Genomic DNA, 25,540 nt, shown 5'->3' on the forward strand with positions numbered 1-25,540 from the left:
CAGAAGCCAGTCCCCCTACTCAGAGACTGCTGCCTCTTCAGCACAATGCATCAGCTCAGAAAAGGAGAACAGAAAAGGCAAATCCATAGAGACAGAAAACAGGTAAGTGGGTGCTTGGGCCTGGAATGCGCGTGAGATTTCTTTTAGGAGCGACGGAAATGTTCTAAAATTGGATGGTGGTGGCAGTTGCACAACTCTGTAAATACACATGTCATCAGCTTGTTCAGGCGAGTTTTACGGTCTTATGACTAACGTGAAGTTTAAGGTGTATTCACTGTTTCACATTAAGTCATGAGTGTCTACCCAAGGTCGGAAAAATAGCTGAAACAAGAGCATGTAGGTTACAAGTCTGTTCAGAATTCCTTCAACTTTAATTGTGGGAGTAAGATCAGGCAGCCACTGAAGATAAAATGTAGTCCTGGGGAGGAACTGAGATGATGTTTTGTTTTTTTGTAAAGTAGACATGATAAGAGTTATTCTTTTATTAAAGCAAATGGTCAGAAGTTGCCAAAACTGTTCTCATTCTTCAATTGCCTCTTTTTTCCCAGTTTCTTGACCTTCGAAGACAGGATATCTGGCCTCCACATCTGCCCACATGATGCTGCCATTGGCCAGATCGCGGACAACACCGGGCAGTTCAGAGACCTGGGGTAAAAGAAAAGAGAAGTCCCAGAATCAACCAACTGGATCAGGCTGTCAAAAAAAGAGGATTCACCCTGAACTCAGGAAACGACATAGTTGAGTCCATGTCTACACAGTGACAGGATCCCTCCAAAAACTGGTCCCTACGGTGTGTTTCTAAGTGACTCCCACCGAAGCCTCTTTACCTAGTTATGTTTACCTCCCTCCCAGGCTGGGGTCCTGCTCTTCCTCCAGCCCAGAAGCCCTGCCAGCTCCCTTGGGTACCCCAATTCCCCACAGAGCCTTTCCTAGTCATCCCAAGCCTCCAGGCTACCTGAAGTCACTTCATTCGTATTAATTCAACTCTTAGAACCACGGTCAGTCAAGTAACAGGAGTGAAGGGAGTCAGGAAACTGAAAAGGCCCTAAGGAAGGGGCCAGCTGTTCATCAGCCAGAACCAACCGTGGACACCACACAGCAGGGGTTCTCAAACCTGAGTGACCAACCGTAGGAATCATCTGGGAGGCTTGCTCCTTTTTTAAAATATTTTTTTGGATGTGGACCATTTTTGATGTTTTTATTGAATTTGCTATAATGTCATTTCTGTTTTCTGTTTTTGGCATTTTGGCCGTGAGGCATGTGGGATCTTAGCTTTCTGACCAGGGATCCAACCCGCACCTCTGCATTGGAAGCACAGGGTCTTCACCACTGGGCTGCCAGGCAAGTCCCTGGGGGGCTTGTTAAAACAGTTCTGCCCAGCCTCTCTCCCTCTCCAAACCCCAGCTCCATCCCAGTTTCTGACTTAGCAGGTCTGGGGTGGAGATTCCTCTTCTCTAACAAGTTCCAAGGCGATGCAGATGCTGCTGGTCCAGGGACCACACTCTGAGAACCCCTGCCTGACAGGAATACAGGTTCAGAGGAGCCAGATCTGGTACTGCAAAAAGATGAGCCAGAAATCTGTGACCTCTAAGGTAGACTGAAAATTCCCTTGGGAAAAAAGCAGCCTTTCACTCCTGTTTTCCCTATTACAAACTCTTAGTAACAAGCAAAGCAAATGAAAGGCATTCTAAATACAAACTTGCTCAACATAAACTGGTCAGGCAGCTGTCAAAGTGGCCACTCTTTTCTTTCCCTCCTGTACTTTTCCCATCTCCATGGTTCCCTTCCGATCAAGTACAATTACTGAAATATTATTCACTGTTTTGAAATTGATTAGCATGAAGAAGTTTATACATACTCGTGTGTATACTTATATGGAAATATGAAGATAAAACTGTCTAAGCTCCCCAAAGCCTGCCAATAATACTACAGCAACAACCACTTGCGATCATACTTCTCTTGCTCAAATAAACAATCATAAATGCAAACTGTCAGAGAATGAGCCCAGAGTGATACAAACGGCTGTAAAATACTAGAGAAGTGTTAATGAATATTTTCATAATTAAGCCTAGGGGATTTGGGAAATCTGTGCTCTGTCTGATCCAAACTTACGATTAAAATGAAAAAGACAAAAACAAGAAGGGAAGCATAAACACAACAAAATCCATCTCAGCTCAGAAGCAACCAGCATTTTTAAGACTACAAATGCCAAAGCGAAGGCAGCCACCTCTGCTCTGATCTGCCGCATGGAGTCCCGATCCCGCAATGTGGCCGTGTGAGGCGTCTTGTTCACTGTATCAAAGTCAATGGTTATGCCGAAAGCCACACCAATCTCATCAGTCCTGGCGTAGCGTCTTCCGATGGATCCCGAGGAATCGTCTACTTTGTGAGAGATGCCGTGCCTGGTCAAGGCCTCCGCTATCCAAAATAAATTCAGTAAATTAAAAATGTCATATGAGCTCAGGAAACTTATAACAGGAGCTAACACAAAAGAGCAAGAAGTTGCAGCTGCAAGAGACAGAAACATTCCCAAAGTTTAAGCCCTTGCTGGAGCTCAAACCCTCACTCATCCCTGCACCTCATTCGGCTATAGGGGCGTGAAGCAGCCAAGGTAGGAGACTGGTGTGGCCCCAAGCAGCTCAGTGGATGCTTCCCATCTCCCAACTCTGAAATGTGTGGGTCACACCAGATGGCTGCAAAGATCCCTTTCAGTGCTGTGAGTCCAGCAGCTGCAGATCTGCAGGGTTGTCACCCTCCATTGGGCGTCCCCTGACGAAGTGACCGGCAGGGTCAGCAGGAGAAGCAATATGCAATCTGACTCTTCCAGTCTATCCCAACTCATTCAAATGCTAGGAGAGAACATCCCGAGTAAGCATACTCTTTATTCAATACTTTTTTTTTTTAAGAGACATTTCCTAAAATTCAGTCTGCCTGATAGTATTCCCATGGAGATTAACCAACTGGATTTACTTACATAATTCTTTGACGAATGGCATGAACTCCTGGTTCTGGCTCAATGGAAGGACGGAACATTTGAATGGAGCTACTACGGCAGGGAAACTGAAGAACTAGACGATTTAAAAAGACATCCAAATGCATTAGTGTATAAAGATCTAAACATTAACGTCCAAATTTCACTATCAAAATACTGGAAAATAGGATGTTAAAAAGCAGTGTGATAAAACAAACAGCGAGATAACCAGAGTGAGAATCACAAAGATCTGGTTTTCAGCTCAAAATCTGGACCAACTCAGTGAACTCTACCTCTCTGGATCTTAGCTTCTCTGTCTAAAATGTAGGTCTCTGCTATCTGCTCTGCCTACTTTGCAGGTCAATCATGAAAATATTAAATGATGTAAAGTATTTTGAAAACTGACATCTAAGATGGTAATTATTTGGTACTACTTAAAAGCCTTACTTCTTTCTGTGGAGATCCCTAAGAACCTCCCCCCAAATCATCAAAAAAGTAGTGTCAACAGACAAAATTCCATTCTGTCCTTTAAGAGATTCAACATAGTTGAAGGATGTCTGAGTCTTAGTGACTAAGTAAAACAGAACAGTTTAATTAGCTTACAAATACATGTCCCAAATAAATAGTAGGAAGAAAACAAACAAAAAACCCAAAATGGGGTTCTGTATACCAGAGAGAAATACAGCCCTCCTAAACTGCTCCTGAAACAGATTTCAGAGTTACTCAGAAATAAAAGAAAGCAAAAATATTTGGCAGAAGGCAAACAATTCTACCATTTTGGGTTGGAAATGAGAGCTGAAGATAGTTTTTAAATAGGATCTGTACAAAAGGTTCACTTGAAGGCAAGAATATGGGACTCAGAATGAATAGGTCCCATAAAAATAATGAATGACATGGGGTCCAGTTTGGCCCCCCAAAAGCCTAATTAATCTTAAAATGTCAAGCAATGGTGACTATTCCACTGTAAGTAAACCCTAGACTGCAACAATATGGCACATGAATTGTGGAACCCTCCTAATTCCACTCCTCTCCTCCTCTTATGATAATTCCATTTAATGTGAGAGAGAAGTGGGGAACTGACTTTACAGAAAAATGGTGTTTTTTTTTGTTATCTAACCAGCAATGCTTTTATACCAAATTTATAGGAAAATGGATCGAGGGACTATGTGCTAGTAATTTAGAAACACTTTTGGCTTCTTACAGCCTAATCAAATTCTTCATGATGAAATCTCTATGTAATTCATAAAACACTGTAACTTATTCTTGCCTAGCCTTTAAGAAATTTCTGTTACAACTTTAGTTTTATCACGATAGAGTCAAAGGAATAGCTGAAAGCTTTTTTAAAAAAACTCTTTAATTAGAAAAATAACCAGGAAAAGTTTGAAGCAAACTTGTCCTCTAAAAAAGGGCACATTCAGTAAAGTATGATGTCAATCCTCAGGAAGAACCATCCCTTATGTCTTATCTCTTGGGTCCAGGCTCAGGTTCCTGCTATCTGTTAATGAATGAAAAGCCACTCCTTAAACGTCAGGAAATGAAGATGTGACTTTAGGGCACAGAATAAAAGAGTAGCTTTATTAGCTGTACATTATCAACAGTTATGTCAAACCTTTTAAAAATACTGGTGCCAAGAACTCATCAGTTTAGTTCAGTTCAGTTGCTCAGTCATGTCCGACTCTTTGCAACCCCATGGACTGCAGCACGCCAGGCTTCCCTGTCCATCACCAACACCGGGAGCTTGCTCAAAAGTCATGTCCATCAAGTCAGTGATGCCGTCCATCAAGTCAGTGATGCCATCCAACCAAGAACTAATCAGTTCATCTTTAAGGCTAAACGCCCTAGGATAAAACTACAGAGCTGATGTCCATCCAGCATTGTGTACACACTCAGCGTTAGCTGGTCACACAGGTAAGAATGCTTCTTTCAGTTAATTTGACCTGCACAACCTTTCCTCTCTAGCATTCTTCTTCTGAGTGGTCTTCCTGGAATCCTGTAGTTATACATCAAAGGAGTATAATTTCCACAACCCGAGGTTAGGTGAGAAAGGTGAAATAAGCCATAATGAAGAGCTATGTGGAAGACATGGAGCAGTAATTCAAAAGCACTGGAGCCAAAAGAAAACTTGATAGATGAAGACTTCTTAAAAACATGCAGCGTTAGCTAGGTTTGAATGCTGGGAAAGCCTACACGTCACATACTTCTGCTCAATTTATAATCTGTCAGTCTCCCACCATGGAATCATCTGGGTTTCTTATAAACACACATACACACACAAACCTAGATCCTGGGGTCTCAGACCTAGTGAATCTGTATCTCTGGACTAAAACCTAGGAATTTACATCTTTACCCTCAAAATACCTCAGACAATTACATGCAGTTTGAGAAGGTTCCTTTTAATGCTTTACCAAAGTATAAATAAGTTTTTAAGTTTGTCCAAATTCTATAAATCATCGCCTCCTTCCCTTGATGCATTACAGACAGCTCTCCCAAAGTAATATGTTGCCTCAGAACTCAGAAGCAACTAAAACAATGGCATCTGGAATAACCTACACATTCTAAAGCACAAATGAGATAAGGAAGTGCTTTGCTTCGTAAACAGTTAAGCAAAGGTGCTAATATTCCAGTAAAAAATAATTGATTGTTTCAGAGTTGTCTTAACATCACTCAGGAGATGTCATTCTCTGACACTGTAAGACAACAAACAGTACACTTTGCATGGCAACTCACCGTTCTCTGTTCATCTCCCTCGCGAACCTGGAATGTATGTTCAAATACCGTATACATGATCCTGCCCAGGCCAAAAGAGGGTTCGATTACACTTGGAATAACTTCTTCCACTGCAAGAGAAACAGAAATTCAGCAAGACTGTCTTAAATCCCACATGATGCACTTCGGGTCCTCTCGAAACAATTCTAACTGGCCCTAAAGATCTCTCTATTCTAGATGGATTGTGATTGATCCTGTACAGCAGGACAAAAAAACAATCAGAACATTCCTAAAAACCATTTCCTGGTAGAAAACATGATGCCTTTAAAGAGAAAACTGGAGAGGAAAACTTTTTTTTTCACCAAATTTAATTGTTTATATACCATAAAAAATAAAACAAGATACCAGGCCAAAGGAGGGTTCAATTACCAAGTTGGTAAGCTATGAGCAATGCCTTGCCTCACCTATGCAGAAAGCACTGAAACTCTAGAGCTTCTGTAAGACTTTGCTAGAATTAAAAATCCACTACCACAGCTGGCAAATTTGATGAAAACAACTCCTACATACAAGTATCATGTGATTTGTGCTTTACTCTTTATCTTAGTATCTGGATGAGAACTTCTTAAGACAGCCAGGTTACTGCTATTGTATTTCCAAGATTCTGGGGTCAGGAGTCTGTTAGAGAAGAGCTTGCTCAGGTACCAGAAGTCAATCAAAGACCAGGAAACCCACAGCTCTTCCCATGGGTGCAGTTATACTTGTGGTATACATAGGAACTGTCTTCATTATCACTTATTATTCAGAAAGGAACCATAGCTAAGCACTATCCACATCTAACTAAACTGACCCTTACCTTGAGAGCTTATTTCAAGAGAAATGAGGTAACTGGAACCCAAAGCTCGCACATGAGTAACATTTGAGAAATGACCAAGGCATTTTCTGCCCATGAGGTGGCATCTTGAAGGACAGCTCTAAGCCAGCTGCCAGGATGTGGCTAAAAGGCCTCAGAGCATGAAGAAGGGCTCCCGGGCTCTCTCCTGTCACTGCTCTGCCTGCTTTTACAGCTCCATGCGGCCTAGCAACAATGAGGCAGGCCAAGAACAAATGGAAAAGGCCAGCTCACTCCATGGGCAGCAGTGTCTCACATACCCACTACTCTCAGTTTCCAGGAGCATCAGTTCAACCAAGAATCCTTCATACCTTCTCCAAAATATTCACTTACCAACTCACAGAATTTGTCCTACAAAACAATAATCATCTCCTTGGCTTTTAAAAAGCATGAACGACCACTAGCCTAAATTGACTTTTAATAAGTTAATCTGCCAGAAAAGATAGTGTGGATAAGTTCTCTCTTTTGCTTAAAAAATAAAAGGAATTTTCCTTAAAGTGAGGGAAAAAAGAAAAGATGCTTTTAATCAAAGAGATATTCTTCATATGTGCCTCGGTCACAGAACATATAAAGATGGCATTGTAAGTTATTTTTAAGTATGAGTACAATTATGTTTTTTTTTTTTTTTAAAAAACAAGGTAATGTCTTGAACATATGCATCAAATTTAGGGCTGTAACATTAAGGATTCATTTTCTTCTTCAAATTTTCCATAAAATAGTTATGCTATGAAACTTTAAGGAGTAATGATTTTTGTCTGCTTGTTCCTTAATTATTTTTACAAATTTACCATGTAGTGTTTTCTGGAATCTCTTCACATTGACCATATCTTTTGTCAACTGAAATGTTTTCCCTTCAGTTTCAACAGTAAATTCCCTACAATGAAACAAAGCACATATTAGTGAAAACACATATGCCCATGCCTTAATTTAAAGGAGTTTTACAGACTGCTAAACCTCTTTTCATTTTAAGTGTAATACAACTTGGTCAACAATCCAGATATAACAACTGAAGTCAAATTTAAATTTTTCATAAGGAGTACCAAATTAAGTATTATTCTAACAACAGCACCAAATAGTATTTTGGGAGGCACCCAAATATGTGGCTAGTCTTATAAAATTCCACAAGTGACTTAGTGACCAACTCCTTGATTCTAGGATCAAGATAAAACTAAAGAAAATTTTTTAAAAACTCAGTTATAGAATAATTACATTTGTCAGAAACAGGTCTGCTGGCAAAAAGACCACTGTTCTCATTACTATCCCAACAAATGTAAAAATGACCAACTTGTCATCTTACAGAAAGAATTTTTAAAATTCCCACACTTTTTCCAAACTAAATTTTTAGACTTATGCTGATGAAGATCAGCTTAAAAGAAGTTTAAAGATTCTGCTTGATATGTCAATATAAAATACTATTCCCCCCCCCACCCCGAATCACTGACTGCTTCATGTTTATATCGTGAGATATGCCCATTCCATTTCAGGTTATAAGAATTCACCTTTATAAAGCACTTCAGGTAATACCTGTATCTCAGCTTATGAGGCATTTCATTACATTATGATCAGTTTAGATGGGTCTGGTCTCACGAGCAGCCTGGTGCTGGGAAAAGAGAGCCCTCATGTGGTTGTCCTTGGAGCCGTATGGCTGCTACATGGTACACTGCACTCTGCTGGTTTCTAGCACTGATAAGCCCATGCACCATATGAATGATTTTCATTGATTTCTTCCAATTTTACTATTCTGGAGTTTGTGCATGCATGATTAAAGACTCCCAATAGACAGTATCATATATATTTTCTCTGTGAGCACAGTCTAAGTGTAGGGTATGTAACAATTATAAAAAAGCTGAAATTAGCAAGGAGATAGTTATTATTTGAGAATAATTTTTAAAAAGCTGTCTTGTTTGTATATAAATCTGTTAGTAACCTATGTTAACTTTAATGGGATATGAGGTTATTCTAGCATAAACAGACATTAATTCTAGGAGACCAGAAATGTTTTAAAATTTTCCTATTGAAATAGATAATTTTATCTTCAACTTTGAAGTGTTCATCTTGCAATAGCTGACAAGTACATATACATATGTACCCACTATGGCCCCGAAAGTTCCCCTGGGTCCCTTCTGTTTTGATCCCCTCCGTTCTCATTCAACCATTGATGTGCTTTCTATTACTCTAAACTAGGTTTGTCTTTCCTAGAGTCTGGCATATAATCTTTTGTGTAAGATTAGCCTATCACTTAGCCTAATGTCTATGACAAGGTTTGGCAAACTTTCTGTATAGGGCTAATCATGAAATATTCAGTTATAAAATGTGCCGGGGTTGCAGACCATAAGCAGACTCCCATACTGCGTTTTTTAAAAAACAGCCCTTTGAAAATGCCAAGTCATTCTTTGCATTGTGATACAAAAAATATGAAAGATGTTCCAAATGTACTTAAAAGCATATACTCCAGTTATTAGGCATTCTACAAACAACAAGTGGGTTGATAAACAGTGTTTACACCTTCAAACTCCTACCAACTCTTTTTTGTCTACCAATCACTGAGAGGGGCATAAAAACCTCTAACTGTAACCGTGAATTTGTCTAATTTTCTGTTCAGTTCTGTCAAGTTTGCTTTACTTATCTTGAGGTGATTTTTAGTGGCACACATGGCTAGACGTGATGTATGTTCTCGATGAATTGATGATCCCTTTATCATTATGAAATACAACCTGATAATTTTTCTTATTCTTAAGTTTCCTTTGATGTTAATAAGGCACTCCACCTTCTTGATTAATGTTTTTATGGGAAATATTTTTAAAATTCTTTTCTCTTTAAACTTAAATTTGAGTAGAGGCATACCTGCTTTCTTGTGCTTCACAAGAAGCACAAGCGTTGCATTTTTTGGCAAATTGGAAGGCTTGTGGCCACCCAGCGTTTGCACGTCTATCAGCGCTACTTCTCCAACAGCATTTGCTCACTTCATGTCTCTGAGTCACATTTTGGTAACTTTCGCAATATTTCAAACTTTTTCATTATTATTATACTTGTTATAGTGATCTATAATCAGTAAAAGACTTTGATGTTACTAAAGATTTCCACTTGCTGAAGGCTCAGATAGTGGTTAGCATTTTTCTGCAATGAAATATTTCTAAACTAATGTATATACACTGTTGTTAAAAATATAATGCTATTGCACACTTAACAGAGTACATTATAGTGTAAACATAACTTTTACATGCACTGTGAAACCAAAAAAATTTGTGTCACTCACTTTATTGCAACAAATTTATTGCAGTGGTCTGGAACCAACCCACAATATCTCCAAAGTATGTCTGTACTAAAATTACAGTCGGTTTCCTGTAAACAATATTTAACTGGGTCTCAAATTTTTTAACCAGTCTGACATGGCTATTAATTTGAGTGTTTTGATCATTATATTTAAAATAACTATCAATACTGTTGAGTTGAAATCTACCACTTCCTGAGTTGTTTTCTATTTGTCTCATCTATTCTTTGTTCATTTTTCTTCTATCTTTTTCTAGAGCATTTTTTATTATTCTATTTTAGTGCCTTTATTGGTTTATTAGTTACATCCCTTTGGTTTCTCTGTGTCTCATCCAGGCAATTATCTAAAGTTGACTACATGTCCCTTTTTATTAAACTTAGCATATGTAACATATGCACCTTACAAAAGTATACATATTCTTACATATTCCCAATACTTGGCTCCCATCCTTTGGGCTGATGACACAAATGCTATTTCTACACATTACAAATTTCACAATACACTTAATATTTTTCTCTAAACAACCCGTTATCTTTTAAAGAAATTCAGAGATGTCATTTTAAATCAATGAAAGAAAATGTCACTCATATCACCCACATAGCCATCATTTCTAGAGCTCTTAGTTTCTTTGGGTAGATCTACATTTCCACACTTCTGCCTGAAGAATTCCTTTAGCATTTCCTGTAGTGTAACTCTGGCTGACAATGTATCCTCTAAGTTTTCTGTCTGAAAATATTATCTCTTCTTTTTCCTCAAGTACTTTTTTTTTGAAAAGATATTTTCGGCGGGTATAGGCTTTTGTCTGTAAGAACCTGGGAAGGTTTCATTCGACTGTATTGTGGCTATGTACACACAATTACATTTGTGATATCACATCTAGATGTTCCGTTTGGTTTTTTAAAATATGTACTTTTCCATTTCCCACCTCATATGTTCATGTCTTCTCTTATGACCCTGAGCACATGAACACGGTGTTAACATCCTTCTGTATTATTTCCATGATGCTTGTCACTTCTGGGTATTTCTTTTGATTGATTTTTCTCCTTATTTTGGGTCTTTTCATGCTTTTTCATATGGCTAGAGATTTTTTTATTGTTTGCCAGACATAGTAAATTCTACATTGTTTAATGAATTTTGTTGAATTCCTTTAAAGATTCTTCTCTATGGTTTTTCATTTATACTTACAACAATTATGCTCAGGACTCCAAAACTCAGAAAAAGGGTATTGACTTGAGAGATAGATGTAGTTTCTAATTACTGTGGATAAGTCTTCTCCTTTAAGAAAGTTATTGGGAGGAAAAAAGATCTTTGTAGTCCATTTCAAGTCTATTTCCAGGTCTCAATGCCAAAATCTCAACAAACAGTCCCTTAAAAGTGGCCAAGAGATGGTACTCACTTGCAAAAATTTCTAAAAAACTAATGTCCCCCTAATTTTCAAAACATGGCAAAGAGAATATAGCTGACTGGAGCCCATGTTAAAGTACACATCTTAAAACTTACCCTTTTTCATTCAGCAGTTCCTCCATTTCTGTAATGTAACACTCATCACAAATGGCAAGGTACTCCATCACCAGCTTTGCATCCTTCTTATACGCCTTACCAATTGCTCCCTTATTGGGTTCAAACTGAACAACATTGACTGTTTTGTATGAAGGGGTCAAGGAATACAAAGCTACAGAACTGCCCCAGTACTTCCAGAAATGATCCTGAGGACAAGTCTTCATTGACTTAAAACAACTACCAGTTCCCTACTGGTATCCAAGATCCTCTTTATGCTGATTTTAAGCATAAGACAAAACAACTACTGATAAAATCATTCAGATAAACCCCACTCAAAATAAGTAAACATCATCAAAAAAGACTTTTTCAAAGTTACAATGAAATAAAGGGACATTATCTAATCAGCAATATAACCCAATACATAGCATAATGAACTCTGATAACATTCATTTCTTTATGTCTCAGCACAATAGGATCTACTTCCTGTCACCACTCTAGCCCTTTGATAAACTTACAATCTCACTGTCTGGTAAAGGAAGGAAATTTCTCCTTTGCTGATCTACAGATCAAATGAGATAAATTATTTCATCATAAAAGGGCGTTCATCTTTTAACAGAGAAAACATTCACCAAGCACCCTTTATCTAAAAGAGCATGTACGCAGACGCAGGTGTTGGAAACAGCTGAGAAAAACTGGTCAACATCCTGAGAGATACAGAGCATTTTTCTCTCAAGGACCAAACACTGAGTGGGCACATGTTAGACTATAGGTAAAGAGAACAAGAAAGGAACAGTGAGATGCATAAAATGATTGGTTTAAATAAAGTGCCAAAACATCTCAGTTTATCCACAGATCAAGGTACAGTCTTGAACTTATCCATTTTCAAGATGTTTACTCCTGATTTGCAGAAGTGACCAGATAGGATATGGGCTCTTTCAAAGGTTTCTCAGCTACAAGTGGGACTTTGGTGGCCCTCGCATGACAAGACAGGTCATAACAGGAACGGTCAGCACATCCAACAATCTCGATCCAGCCCTAAGAAGACATAATAAACATCTGTAACTCACACAAGGTTCATTCACAAATGCATGCAGATTATACGTACTCATGAATAATTCAATTACAGAATTTCCACTCAACTTTTACAAATGTTTGAAATGGGTACAGTTTTATACATCAAGCAGTAGCAATCTTATAATATATAATCTACACATGTACCCAAAATAGTCTTTTTATCTTCTGGACAGAATTATTTTGCCATATTGTGAATGTGGGGTATTTGCTGGGATTTAGCTATGGAAATAAAATGTGAACCTAAACAAAACTTATAGATCTCTATCAAATTTTTGACCAGAAGTCAAAATGAATCTGGTAGAAACCACTAGTACAACACTCTGTTCCCTAAAACACTCTAGCATTGATGGGTTTTGGCATCCACAAGGGGTCACTGATGCAATGGACATGAACGTGGGCAAATTTTGAGAGATGGTGAGGGACAAGGAGGCTTGGCGTGCTGCAGTCCACAACTGGGAGACCAAACGAGCAACAACAACAAGAGGTCTTAGAACCAATGCCCCATGGATTCCAAAGGACAACTGTAATGGTTCCCTCCTGCCCATACAATTGTATTGTTAAAACTTTGGCTCAAATCAAAGAATTTCCACCCACAAAGTCATTACTCTCTGTGCACTTTTAAGAACTGCCAAAGAGAAGGGCATGGCTAGTTCAGAAGAGCTCTACACTAGCAAGTAAATCATGGTCCTGGCCAGAAGTCGACCTCCCGAGTTCCACAGGGCACACACAGCAGCACACCCCCAGATGCTTCCTGTTGCCGCTCACGTGGAGGACCCAGGGGTCAACCAAGCTCCCTTCTGTGAGTCAGCACAGAACATATGCACCCACAAATCTGAACGTGGTGCTCACCTCAAAAACAGTTTGTGGAGAAGGAAAACAATTTTCATAATCTTTTAAAAGCATGGAAGACGGTCAAGAGGAGGAAGAGTTTTACCAGTTTTTACCATGGAAAACAACAGTCAAGGGTGAGTGACCCAATTAGCCCCTTGAAAATCTCTTGTGGGTTCAGAGACCAACACAGGTGATGAAAAATAAGGTCAATAATAGCTGCAGGCAGGAAGGCAGGGATTCACCAAAGGGATTGCTAAGCTGGGAGGAGGAGACACTACCACAGACATCATGGCATTATAGCAGAAGAGCAGCAGAAAGAAGAACATGCTATTAGGATGCTGTGGCGATGGCCACTCTGAACGCAAGTGACAAAGATACGAAAGTAACACGTGGGGGGCGGAAATCCATTGGGAGTTAAGTTATATCACAGCATGCCCTGCACCTACAGTCTAGCTTGTAACTCTTCACTGGAAGATATTTATGAGAAATTATAAGGAAAATAATACAGCATGTATACATTTATCTCAATCATTAAAAAAGAAAGAAAAAGAAAAAGAACGAGACTACACCGGAGGAAATGAACAGAGTGCTAAAGCATCACATCAGCCTTGACGGATACACAGAGTGGACATATGCCAGAAGCAGGCCTCAGAGATCGAGGGAAAACCTAAGAACTAAGAGGAGGGTCAAAATGCTGGCCTAACAACGATGGTGATACCAAAGTCACATTCGGTTTTTGTATATTAGAAAGACATTATTAAACTGGAACACAAATATATTAAATGTCATCTGTTTCCTCTTCTTTTTAATCTGTTAATTTAAGTGGGTAAACTCTGTGTAAGTACTCACCACATGGAAAGGTCAAAGAAGAAACCATACAAATGTAAACTTAGCTCAGAGAGGACAGATGGACAAAGAGGACAAAGGAACTTTATCCATGTTGTTACTTCATTGTTTTATTGGCCTTTTCCCTCTAAAAAGTTTTTGAAAAACTGTAAGTAGATTCTGAAGGGTATATTTAAGTGTTAACACCCAACAATACAGCCAGTCCTCTGTATCTGTGGCTTCTACATCTGCAGATTCAACTGTGAATCGAAAGTATTTAGAAAAAAAATGTTCAGAAAGTTACAAAAACTTAAACTTTGCTGCAAACCTGGCAACTATTTGCAAAGCATTTACAGTATGTTTGGTATCATAAGTAACCTAGCTAATTTAAAGTGTATGGGAGGATGTGCCTAGGGTCTGCGTAGATACTAAGCCTTTTTACGTAAGAGACTGGAGCATCCCAGGATTTTGGTGTCGGTGGGGGTCCTGGAACAAGATCCCAGCAGCCACTGAGAGATGACTGCATTCTCTTTGTACGAAGTGTCTACTGCCCTCAAAACTTGGCATCAGATGACTGTACTAACACACATCTTAGCAGGCCACAAATGTGGGCGTCTGTACTCAATCCAGTTTCCTACCCAACAAAAGAAAACTCAATAAAGAACAGGTACTGTTTAGATCACAGAATAAAACTTAATAACAGCATTACTATCACAGCAGTGGCAGGTTCCATTTCTTGTTAATGCCCAAGTCACTTTTCAAAAGCACAACCTAGAGTGTTTTCAAAGACTCTTAAGAACCTGTTATTTGAGTAAGAACCAAAGAGGCAAAAGGCTTATTAGTTCAGCAGATGTCTAGTTAGTCCTTCTCATAAATACTTATTTTTGCCTTTGATCCAGAGTTTGGGAAAATTCAACCATAACACCTGATAAGCTTTCCAAGCACATATTACCGCATGGGGTGTTTCAAACAAAGAGGCAAAAATAAAACTAATATAAGCGCAGAAACCCCAGCACATAAAAACAACAAAACAGGAATTAAGGGGGGAAAAAAAAGCTAAAAACATGTAACTTGATCATCTAGAGTCACTAAAGATGCCAACTAGTATATCTATGTTCCTAAACATATACTTACTCGTTATCATTTACTAAAGATATTGATGAAGATATTTATGTACTAAATGGTGAAACTACAAAAATATGCCTGAGAATGGTAGACAACAATTTTGAAATCATGGTGACCCCTTAGGAGGGAGAAGAAAAGGTTAGAGCATTAACTGTATCAGTAACTTTTTTATTTAAAAAAATACAATATGAAGCACACAAAAAGAAAATATTCAAGTCTCTAAAAGCATTTCCCCCTCTCCTTAAAAGTTTATTACTTCAGAGCTTTTGGTTAGGTGTTGGAGAAGACTCTTGAGAGTCCCTTGGACTGCAAGGAGATCCAACCAGTCCATCCTAAAGGAGATCAGTCCTGGGTGTTCATTGGAAGGACTGATGCTAAGCTGAAACTCCAATCCTTTGGCCACCTCATGCAAAGAACTGACTCATCTGAAAGGACCCTGAATCTGGTGAAGATTGAGGGCGGGAGGAGACGGGGACGACAGAGGATGAGATGGTTGGATGGCATCACTGACTCGATGGACATGAGTTTGAGTGAACTCTGGGAGTTGGTGATGGACAGGGAGGCCTGGCGTGCTGCAATTCATGGGGTCGCAAAGAGTCAGACACAACTGAGCAACTGAACTGAACTGAACTGAGTCCAGTCTTCTTATGATCTTACACAAAATGTGAGGCCTAATCTCAAAGCTAGGCCCACATTTTCTTTTTAATTTTTTCTTTAATTCTTTTAAATTTAGATATAATTGACATACACAATGATACTAGTTTCGAGTGTATAATGTAACAATTTGATATTTGTATATATTGCTAAATGATCACCACAATAAGTCTCGGTTACATCCATCACCATACACAGTTATAATCACGTGTCTGTTTGTGTGATGGGATCTTTTACAATCTACTCTCTAAGCAATTTTCAAATACACAATACAGTACTATTAACTATCGTCACCATGCTGTACATTCCATCCTCAGGACTTCTCAGATCCACATTTTCTGACTTCCCATCCTTGAGGGTTTGGCCACAGCTCACAGTGACCCTCAGGAAGGATGAGCAGGGGTGCAGTAGGGTTTAAGAAAGCAGTGTAGCACCACGGCTAAGGGCAGGGGCCTGGAGTCGAACCGCCCTGGTTCACATCCCCACTCCACCACTCCCGTGCTGAGACGTGGGCAAACCAACTAACTTCTCAGCACTTCAGTCTCCTGAGAAATAGAGCCAATGAATGGAGTTATTGTGAGGATTACACAGGCTGATACACTCAGAATGGTATATAGCCCTTAACAATTACAAATACCGAATGGACAAACAAATGAAATGCAACTCAGGCAGGATTCAGAATCTAAACTGAAAACAGCAAGAATTTGGGTCTGGTTTAGCTTGAAATCTTCTCACACAAAACACTTTATTGGTTTAACTTGAAAATAAAGAGAGATTTCAGAATATCTAGTACATATAAAGAAACTAATGATCACCTATAATCCAAAACTAATTACCACTATCATTTAAGCAAACATATGTCAAGTAAGTTTGTGAATAAAGTTAACATAACAAGAAAAACCTAACAGATTCTTTCCTAATTCAATAAAGTTAAGAGTATATGCTAAAAACAATATCAATAATAGTCACTACAGATATATGCATATATCATTATGCATATACACGTGTATTTTTAAAACATTTTATTTTTTAATTAGTGAGAAATTGCTTTATAATTTTGTGTTGGTTTCGACCATACCTCCTAGTTTTTGATTTGCATTTCTCTAATAATGAGCGATGCTGAGCATCTTTTCAAGTGTTTATTGGCTATCTGTCACTTATGTATATGTTTTTAAAGCACATAAAATTACTTTGAATAGGGGTTGACAAATCAAGGGTCATGGAACTAAGAATAGTTTTTATGTTTTTAAAAGTTGTTAAAAAAAGAAAAAACAAAAAACAGAAGAGAGCCACAGAGATCCACAAAGCCTAAAACACTTACTGTGTTTACTACGTAAAATGTTTGTTGAGCCCTGATTGAGAAAACAGACATGGAACACTCTTGGGGAGCACAGTTGGAAGTTTCACTTTTTATATAACACACTTAAAGGGAATTATTTTTCACTTTCCGTTTTACAAAAAAAGGTTGTCATTTTTAAAGTGACTTTTTGTTTAAACTGGAGGATATCTACTTTACAACGCTGTGTTAGTTCCTACTGTACAACAATGTGACTCAGCCCTAAGTATATATATATATATATATATATATATATCCCCTCCCTTGTGAGCCTCCCTCCCACTGCCCTCGTCCCAGCCCTCTAGGACATCACAGAGCACCCAGCTGAGCTCCTTGTGCTATACAGCAGTTTCCCACTAGCTGTCTATTTCACACACGGTGGTGTAGATCCGTTAATGCTACTCTCTCCTTCCTACCCTATGCCCACATGTCTGTTCTCTACATGTGCAGCTCTATTCCTGCTCTGCAAATAGATGTATCAGTACCATTAAAAAAAAATTTTTTTAATTAAAAAAAAAAAGAACCTATTTTCTCAAAGAAAGGCACTTTTAAACTTTTACTTTTTAAGAGAAACCAAGGGCATGTGAGAATCAAGGACCCTGAGTTAAGTCTCTGTATGGGTGAGAAGTCTCTCCAATATCAAATAAAGGAAATGCAGAAGACTCTGGGGCCTGCTTCTCGTGGCTGCTGACCTGTTCCCACTGCTACCAATGCTAAAGCACCTCCTATATCCAAATGCCTTTCAATCCTAGACTTTAGTACTAATGTTCACGTCTGGGAGGGTGGAGCGGGGGAAGGAACAGTGAAGAGGTAACCTGGAGGTCTTCTCTGAATTATTATTAAATACACAGAATTTGAGAAAAGGTAGTTCGTAAACAAGAGATCAGAATCTCCTAGTCTATCCCCCAAATCTACCAAACAGCTCTCCAGATGAAGAGCACTATTGGCTTCTTTACTCAGCCTGGCCACCACTTCCAGTATCTGCTGGGGTCAGGAAGGTGGCCACTCCATCCTAGCTGCGTTCAGGCATGTTACCAATCACACTGCCCACACCAGCAAAGGACATGCCAGGAACACACTGTCACCAGCCTTCTCTCTCTCTCTCTCTGTAAAAGCCATCCATATCTACAAAGGGATCCTGGGACATAAGGGTAGCCCCCCCCTTATGACAGCACACCGGGGCAACCACTTTTTCCATTTTGCTCAGGAAGAGACCTCTTTCCTTTTTGTTCCACTCTGACAAGAAGCACATAAAAGGCAACTTTGATATCCATGCGTCTAAGTTAACAACGTGAAAATCACAGAGCCACTGCACTCTACTTACATAGGATGTTTTGGATTCAGCATCCCAACAGTCACAGGCATAATGGGCCATCTCATTCTCCATGTGCTGTCGGAAGCGGAGCTTCTCTGGAGAGACTCCAACCTTCACGAGGTAGAGGTAGATGCGGCCAATGAAATAGCCCAACACTGAGTTGTTAATCACACCCTAAAATAAATGAATAAACAAACTCATAGATAAGTAGGCAAGCAACATGCAAACAAGCACAGATAAATGAAAAAAAACACCACAAACATTAAGGCTTTTGAAGGCCAAGGTACCATTTTCCATTGAGTTATTCATCATCTACTGAAAAATCTTTGAAACACAAAGCAAGCTAATTTATACAGCTTTCAGAATGATCTGAAATACCCAAAAATGTGATTAAGGCTATTTTCAAAAGTTTAACTGTCAAGCTAACAAGCAGATAATAATGAATGACATCATTCAAAATCTTTCCACCATACTCACTGGGTCAGCAAAAATTCAGCCTATTACCTCATACCTTCTAAATCTACAGTACTAAAAATGACATTCACAGTAATGACCCTAAGGAATGGCATATATTCCTTCTGAATTAACAAAAGTCATAAGACATGCTGAGAGGACTTTAATGCATTGTTATCCACTGAAATTTGTGAACCCCATATAGTATAAATCCCCTGACAACTTCAGTACAGAAGGGTTTTAGAAATCGTCTAGCCCTATTTCCTACCACCTGCAGGGCTCTTCTCTGCAAAATGGCTGACAAATTATCACTCAGCCTCCACCTGAATATTTTCAGACAGGAAGCTCATTGTTGACAGGGCAATTCATTCCATTATTAGGCAGCAACTACTGTTACCAAGTTTTTACTCACTCATTTCTCCAGGCAAATAATCATAGAGAAATTCTATTACATGCAAGCCCTTATCCCAATTGTTATGGGTAATACAGTGGAGTTTAAAATAGAAAGGGCTTGCTTCCTGTGAGTCAAAATGTCTCCCAAAAAGCAGTCGATATCGTTAAAAGTCAGACTGATGGGGGACTTCCCTGGTAGTCCAGTGGTTAAGAATCTGCCTGCCAATGCAGGGGACACGCATTCGATCCTTAGGCTGGGAAGACTCCAGCTATTGTGGGGCAACTAAGCTGGTGCGCCACAACTACTGAGTCTGAGCTCTACAGTCTGCAAGCTGCAACTACTGAGCCCACACACCACAACTACGCAAGCCTAAGACCCTAGAGCTCGTGCTCCACAGCTCGAGAAGCCACCACAATGAGAAGCCCACACCGCAACTAGAGAAAGTCTGCATGCAGCAATGAAGACAAGTGTGGCCAAAAAAAAACCACAAACTGATGCGGTACAACTCAAACCAACAAATTTTTTCCACATGCCCTGCTAAATTTTTTTTCATGTTAGTCCCAATGGCCCACATATTGGCACGTTCAGGTAATTCTCTCCCACTATAATAACAGTGTGTAATAAATACTGTAAAAAAAAAAACATACACACTGTATCAAAATAAAGTGACTGTCAAAACATTTTATCATCCAGTACACAGAATCTGCTAAGTGCTGAACTCCAGGAAGAAGTATGCTCTAAATTAAGTTATCTATAGAATCTTACCTGCTCAACAGCATCTCCCAGGCGCATTTTCCGAGCAGACTGTCCGCTGACCTGGGCTTTCGCTGAATACAAATAAAGGTAAATGTCTGCCACATTCTGGAACTTGGGATGGTCTTTCTCACTGGGATCTACAAAATGCTCAATTTCTGCCATTGTGAATTCTCTGAAAGCAAAAATATAAAGGATAAAAGTGGCACACTTAAAAAAAATGAACAAAGCCCTTATTTTAAACTTCATTTTACAATAACACAGACTGATATAGAAAATAGTTGTTAAAGAACAGATTGATACAGTTTTTTTTTTTAATTAGGAAAACCCAGGAACTTCCCTGGTGATCCCGTGGTTAAGACTTTGCTTTTCAATGCAGGGATGTGGGTTCACTCCCCGGTTGGGAGTGATCTTGATCTTGATCCCACATGCCTCCTGGCTGAAAAACCAGAACATAAAACTGAAACAATAACATAACAAATTCAATAAAGGCTTTAAAAATGGTCCACATCAAAAAACAATCTTTAAAAAATAAAATTAAGAGAATCTGAGCAAATGTCAGACACACAAAAAATGAGCTACTGAATAGTGCCTTCCAAATAAAACGATTTTCCTTAAAGCACTGGCAAGTCTTTACTAATGCACACTAAATGAAGTGCCTGATATTTACTTCTCAAAGAATGGCAATTAAAAGTGAATTTAGCTTTTATAATAGTCTGATTTCTTCCTTTTTATTGCTCTGAACAAGTAAATGACTGATAATGGCACCATACAGTTGGTGTCTTTAGAGTAACAGCTTCCTAAATGATGTGTTATTCAAGGCAGAGGACATAAGGCATAAATTGAACAAGCTAACATCAAGCGAACTGCATAATGATGAGATAAATATGCACATAGTAATGGTTTCCCAAAAAGATTTCCCCGAATGGCAATTTAGTAGCTATTGGTGGGGGAATGTTTTAAGTTAATTTTATGAGTCAAAATCAAATCTCTCTTCTCTAAAACACACACACACAATTTACTAGGGCACTTCCATGATTATCTCAGATGTTTTAGAAGTAATGAAAAATGGCTTAAATGGGTCCTAAAAATACATGAAATGCATTGCAAAAGAGCTTTGATTTTTTTTTTTTTACTTTTACTTTTTAATGTCATCTCTTGTTCAGTCCAGCAGCACCTATATCTTAATTGCCTTTCAAAAGCTATCAAACATCTTCTGCGAGCACAGAAATGAGAGACAGACAAGAGAAGCTTGATGTCTGTCCTCACAAAGCTTCCAACCAGGATGACAGCAAGAGAACACCTAAAATGAAGCGCAGATCAAAATAAAGACCCTGCCCAGAATCCCCAAATAAGCAGCTGCCAAAGTCCTGTCAATTAATCCAAGCTCACAGACAGGAGATGGAAATCAACACAAGCACTGACTCTATCAGCTGCCTCTCATCTTTGAGTTCAGAGACTCTACCTGAACTGTGGAGACAAAATAGTCATCAGACTAGAAGACAGAGCCAGACAATCAAAATGAAATTTAATTTCAAAAAATTTCATATGGACAAGTGATACTCCCCACCTAAACGAAAGCTATACAAAGACTTACCACCTGCCAACTCTAAGTCAAGAAGAAGCTAACATTAAACAAGTCCTAGCCCTGCTGCTAAGTCACTTCAGTCGTGTCCGACTCTGTGAGACCCCATAAACGCCAGCCCACCAGGCTCCCCCATCCCTGGGATTCTCCAGGCAAGAACACTGGAGTGGGTTGCCATTTCCTTCTCCAATGCATGAAAGTGAAAAGTGAAAGTGAAGTCGCTCAGTCGTGTCTGACTCTTAGCGACCCCATGGACTGCAGCCCACCAAGCTCCTCTATCCATGGGATTTTCCAGGCAAGAGTGCTGGAGTGGGGTGCCATTGCCTTCTCCATCCTAGCCCTACCATGGAATAAAAGCCATGGAGATACTGACTTGTGAAGGATGAATGGATTTCCACCAGGATTCTGCAGAGGCACATGACAAAATCAACCTAAATCCAGAAGAGCAGGGAATAAAACGGCAGGAAGCCCCAGTGGACTTTCCCCCATTAACTCCTGGGACCGTTTCTCTGTTCTAAACTGCTTTCCCTGCTTATCACTTTTTATTCCACAGGCCCCAAGTTTTGCCTTACTTCATGGTCCTTTATAATCACTCAACGGTTACTCTCTTTGATGTAAGCCCTCTCCAAAACACTGGCTTTAGACAAGCTCAGTCTCAGACAGCTATTCTGAAAGCATGCTTGCAGACACTTCCTTTTCCAAAAGCGAAAGGAAGAAAGACATGAAGAAACCCAGAGACTGAGAAATAAGACAAATTCAAGTCTGACAAGTTTTTCAATGTTACAATACCCAGTTAAAATTTAGGACTACTTTTCATTTTGCAGCAAGCCTCAGCGGGTCCTCCCCATTCCAATTCTCTAAGTTGTACAAGCTCCTTCCTCATGAACTCTCCCTTTTCTAGACCATTCAGCTGAAGGGACTACAGGCCTGAAGATAAAGTCTGGTGAGAACATAGAAGCGTCTCCTCAGAGGGTGTCACCAGGACTCACAAGATTAGGCAGGGGCTTTGCACGCTCTGATAGTTATAGGAGGGATATGCGGTGCCCGATGCTTGTAATTACAGCAAGTAAGAACCATAGTTCAGTTGGTAAAGAATCTGCTTGCGATGCAAGAGATCCCAGTTCGATTCTTGGGTTAGGAAGATCCCTTAGAGGAGGGCACGGCAACCCACTCCAGTATTCTTGCCTGGAGAATCCCCACGGACAGAGGAGCCTGGCGGGCTACACTCCATGGGGTCACAAAGAGTCGGACACGACTGGGAGACTAAGCACAGCGTGACAAGAAGAGAACAAAGGAAGTGGGTGGGCTGCTGCGGCTGTGGAAAATACTTTGGAGTCTAAGAAAGTGAAGTTTACCAACATAGCCCATTTTATATGAAATTTATTACCTTAAAATATCAGTAAGAAAATGTATAGAAATTGCAAAAAACCTAAGTCATAAATAGCTAACTCATAATGAGAAAAACATAACCCAGCAGGGCCAAGATGCCTTCCTGCACATTCCTGGATACATCTGACAAAGGGAGGTTATTAGAATAGAGACAAGAGACTGTCTGAACTAGAGTAGACAGAAGCAAGCTTGCTAGCTGGACTTTCTGTCATAAAGGTACCCCAAATATGTGGAGGAATACCAACTGGCTACTGAAACACCCTCACCCCAACACCAGCAACACTGTCTGCCCTGGATGCCTAGGATGGCCCTCCTGCCATAACCCTCACCTCCTTCTAAATCACCCTACTCTCATCTCCACCACCACTTCCAGGAAACGCCTGTGTCGACAATCAAGATCTTAACCATCCTCAAAACAGAACTGAACAACGGGAAAAGATCATTTTGGAGCAGATGTGAAACGTCAGCTATTCACCCCTTCCCTTCAAACCACACAGTCACTCAAAACCGCCCATCATTCCAGAGACTACAACTGAAGGTAACAATCATAAAACAAACTTTTTTGGAGGATAAAAATAAAGATATAATCATGTAAGAAAGGACTTCCCTGGTGGTACAGTGGATAAGAATCTGCCTGCCAATGCAGGGAACACGCGTTTGAGCCCTGATCCGGGAAGATTCCAAGTGGTGGGGAACAACTAAGCCTGGGCGCTACAACTACTGAGCATGCGCCCTAGAGCCGGTGCTCTGCCACAGAAGCCGCCCCAGTGAGAAGTCTGTGCACCCCAACAAAGGGCAGCCCCTGCTTGCCGCAACTAGAGAAAGCCCGTGAGCAGCAACGAAGACCCAGTGCAACCAAAAAGAAATACGTTTAAAAATGATGTAAGAAAGAAGAAAGCTGTTTCAAATCGGCAAGCCTTTGTTTCCACTTCAATGCAAAAGTCACTCACTAATTTCACCAGCAGAACACCATGGGTGGTACCTGACTCTGATCAGTCCAGATCGAGGGGAGATCTCATTTCTGAAAGAATTTCCAATCTGGGCAGCAGCAAAAGGCAACTTTCCTTGGTTGAATTCCAAAAGCCGTTTGAAATTCAGGAAAATCCCCTGTGCAGTTTCTGGTCTCAAATATCTATAAATTTAAACAAATCAGTCTGTTACAAAGGAAGAAATCATGTTTTCCAATAAATCTGAAATTCTAGATACAAATCCTAAAAGTCCTAAACATACTACTCACACAAAGCTGTATGGGCCCTAAAAATGTTTTAGAAATAGATATTTTCCTCAGTAGCAAACATTCTCACACAGGTAACAGAGAAGGTATCAGGTGATTGGTATGGAAATACCACTGTTAGAAATGTCATTTTATTTCATCACTCCAGTGAATCAAAGATGATTTCTCTCATGATGTCTCTAAAACTTCGGATATTCTCCTGATTAATCACTTACTTTGGAGGCAGATGACAATTTTAGATCCTTTTAAAAATAAAGTGAAGCATCCCTCTGCTTTTAACCCACATCAAAGCATAACCGTGGAACTATTAATAAAAAGAAGCCAGTACAGGCTGACAGTTAACATCAGAACTCACTCAACAAAACCATTACACCATGGCAGGCAATTTTCAAGGCTTTTCATACCATTTTCTTCTTTGTACCCAGAGACACAAAGAAATAGGGAAATCCAGAATGATCAAATTTTTGTGGTATTTTGTATTTTCAGCCCAAGGCTGCTTCTGATTTTCTCCACATTTTAAAAAGACATAGTCACTCAAATATACCATTATAGCCATTGTTTTCTTTTCAATTTCACAGAAAATATTCTGTGCAAAATATCACACAAGAAAGCACTCTCAAGAACCTACTTCAAAAGAAACGTTTTATGGAAAAAAATTTTAAAACAAAAAATAAAATTTTACCGTCTTCTCACTCTAATATATCAATTCTTTTTATTTTTTGGTTTTTATCCAAATATAAGCATAGTTACAGTTACTATGCATATTTATTAAGTAGAATGTACTAAATCATTAATTCTTTCTTTTATGCTTTTCCATTTTATAAAAAACAGTAAAATTTTCTTATTAACAGTTGCAGAGTATTCTACTAAAATAAACTACTATCATTTATCTAGCAGTCCTCAAATTACTGGATGAATATGTTATTTTTACTTTCAATTTATATACTCTATTTTTTTTGGCAAAGTAGTCACATTTGTTTTCACATCCATAATAAAATCCCATTATGTTATTGCTTAAAGACACAGAGCAAGAATTAGATGTTATAAACCACTTTCAGAGCACAAGTTATCTTGAATTATCTTTTAAAATCCTCTTTTAAAGAAGGAATAGTCAAGGACATATTAAAATTAGCTGTTTTTAATTTTTTCACCAAGAACTTTACTGAACAACATTTTTGCTGTTCTGTTCCACTATCTTCTATCATTAATTAATACACTCTTGATAAGTATACCTT

The 25,540-nt window shown here is 39.2% G+C and overlaps 1 protein-coding gene across 1 annotated transcript in view; it reads right to left on the reverse strand.

The window, feature by feature from the left end:
- Nucleotides 1-337: 337 nt before the first annotated feature.
- The window catches only part of GARS1 (glycyl-tRNA synthetase 1), a 51,176-nt gene continuing 25,973 nt past the window's right edge, over nt 338-25,540 (reverse strand). The window contains exons 8-17 of the mRNA XM_040259693.1: nt 24,054-24,203; nt 20,110-20,272; nt 18,507-18,671; nt 12,265-12,372; nt 11,338-11,483; nt 7,355-7,440; nt 5,699-5,808; nt 2,975-3,068; nt 2,228-2,418; nt 338-645 (exon numbers count right to left, since the gene is read on the reverse strand). Of these exons, the coding sequence (XP_040115627.1) occupies nt 520-645; nt 2,228-2,418; nt 2,975-3,068; nt 5,699-5,808; nt 7,355-7,440; nt 11,338-11,483; nt 12,265-12,372; nt 18,507-18,671; nt 20,110-20,272; nt 24,054-24,203 (1,339 nt within the window). The 3' untranslated portion in view covers nt 338-519. The remainder of the gene's footprint in view (nt 646-2,227; nt 2,419-2,974; nt 3,069-5,698; nt 5,809-7,354; nt 7,441-11,337; nt 11,484-12,264; nt 12,373-18,506; nt 18,672-20,109; nt 20,273-24,053; nt 24,204-25,540) is intronic.

The sequence above is a fragment of the Oryx dammah genome, unplaced genomic scaffold, assembly GCF_014754425.2.
Source record: "Oryx dammah isolate SB20612 unplaced genomic scaffold, SCBI_Odam_1.1 HiC_scaffold_18, whole genome shotgun sequence".
Lineage (NCBI taxonomy): Eukaryota > Metazoa > Chordata > Mammalia > Artiodactyla > Bovidae > Oryx > Oryx dammah.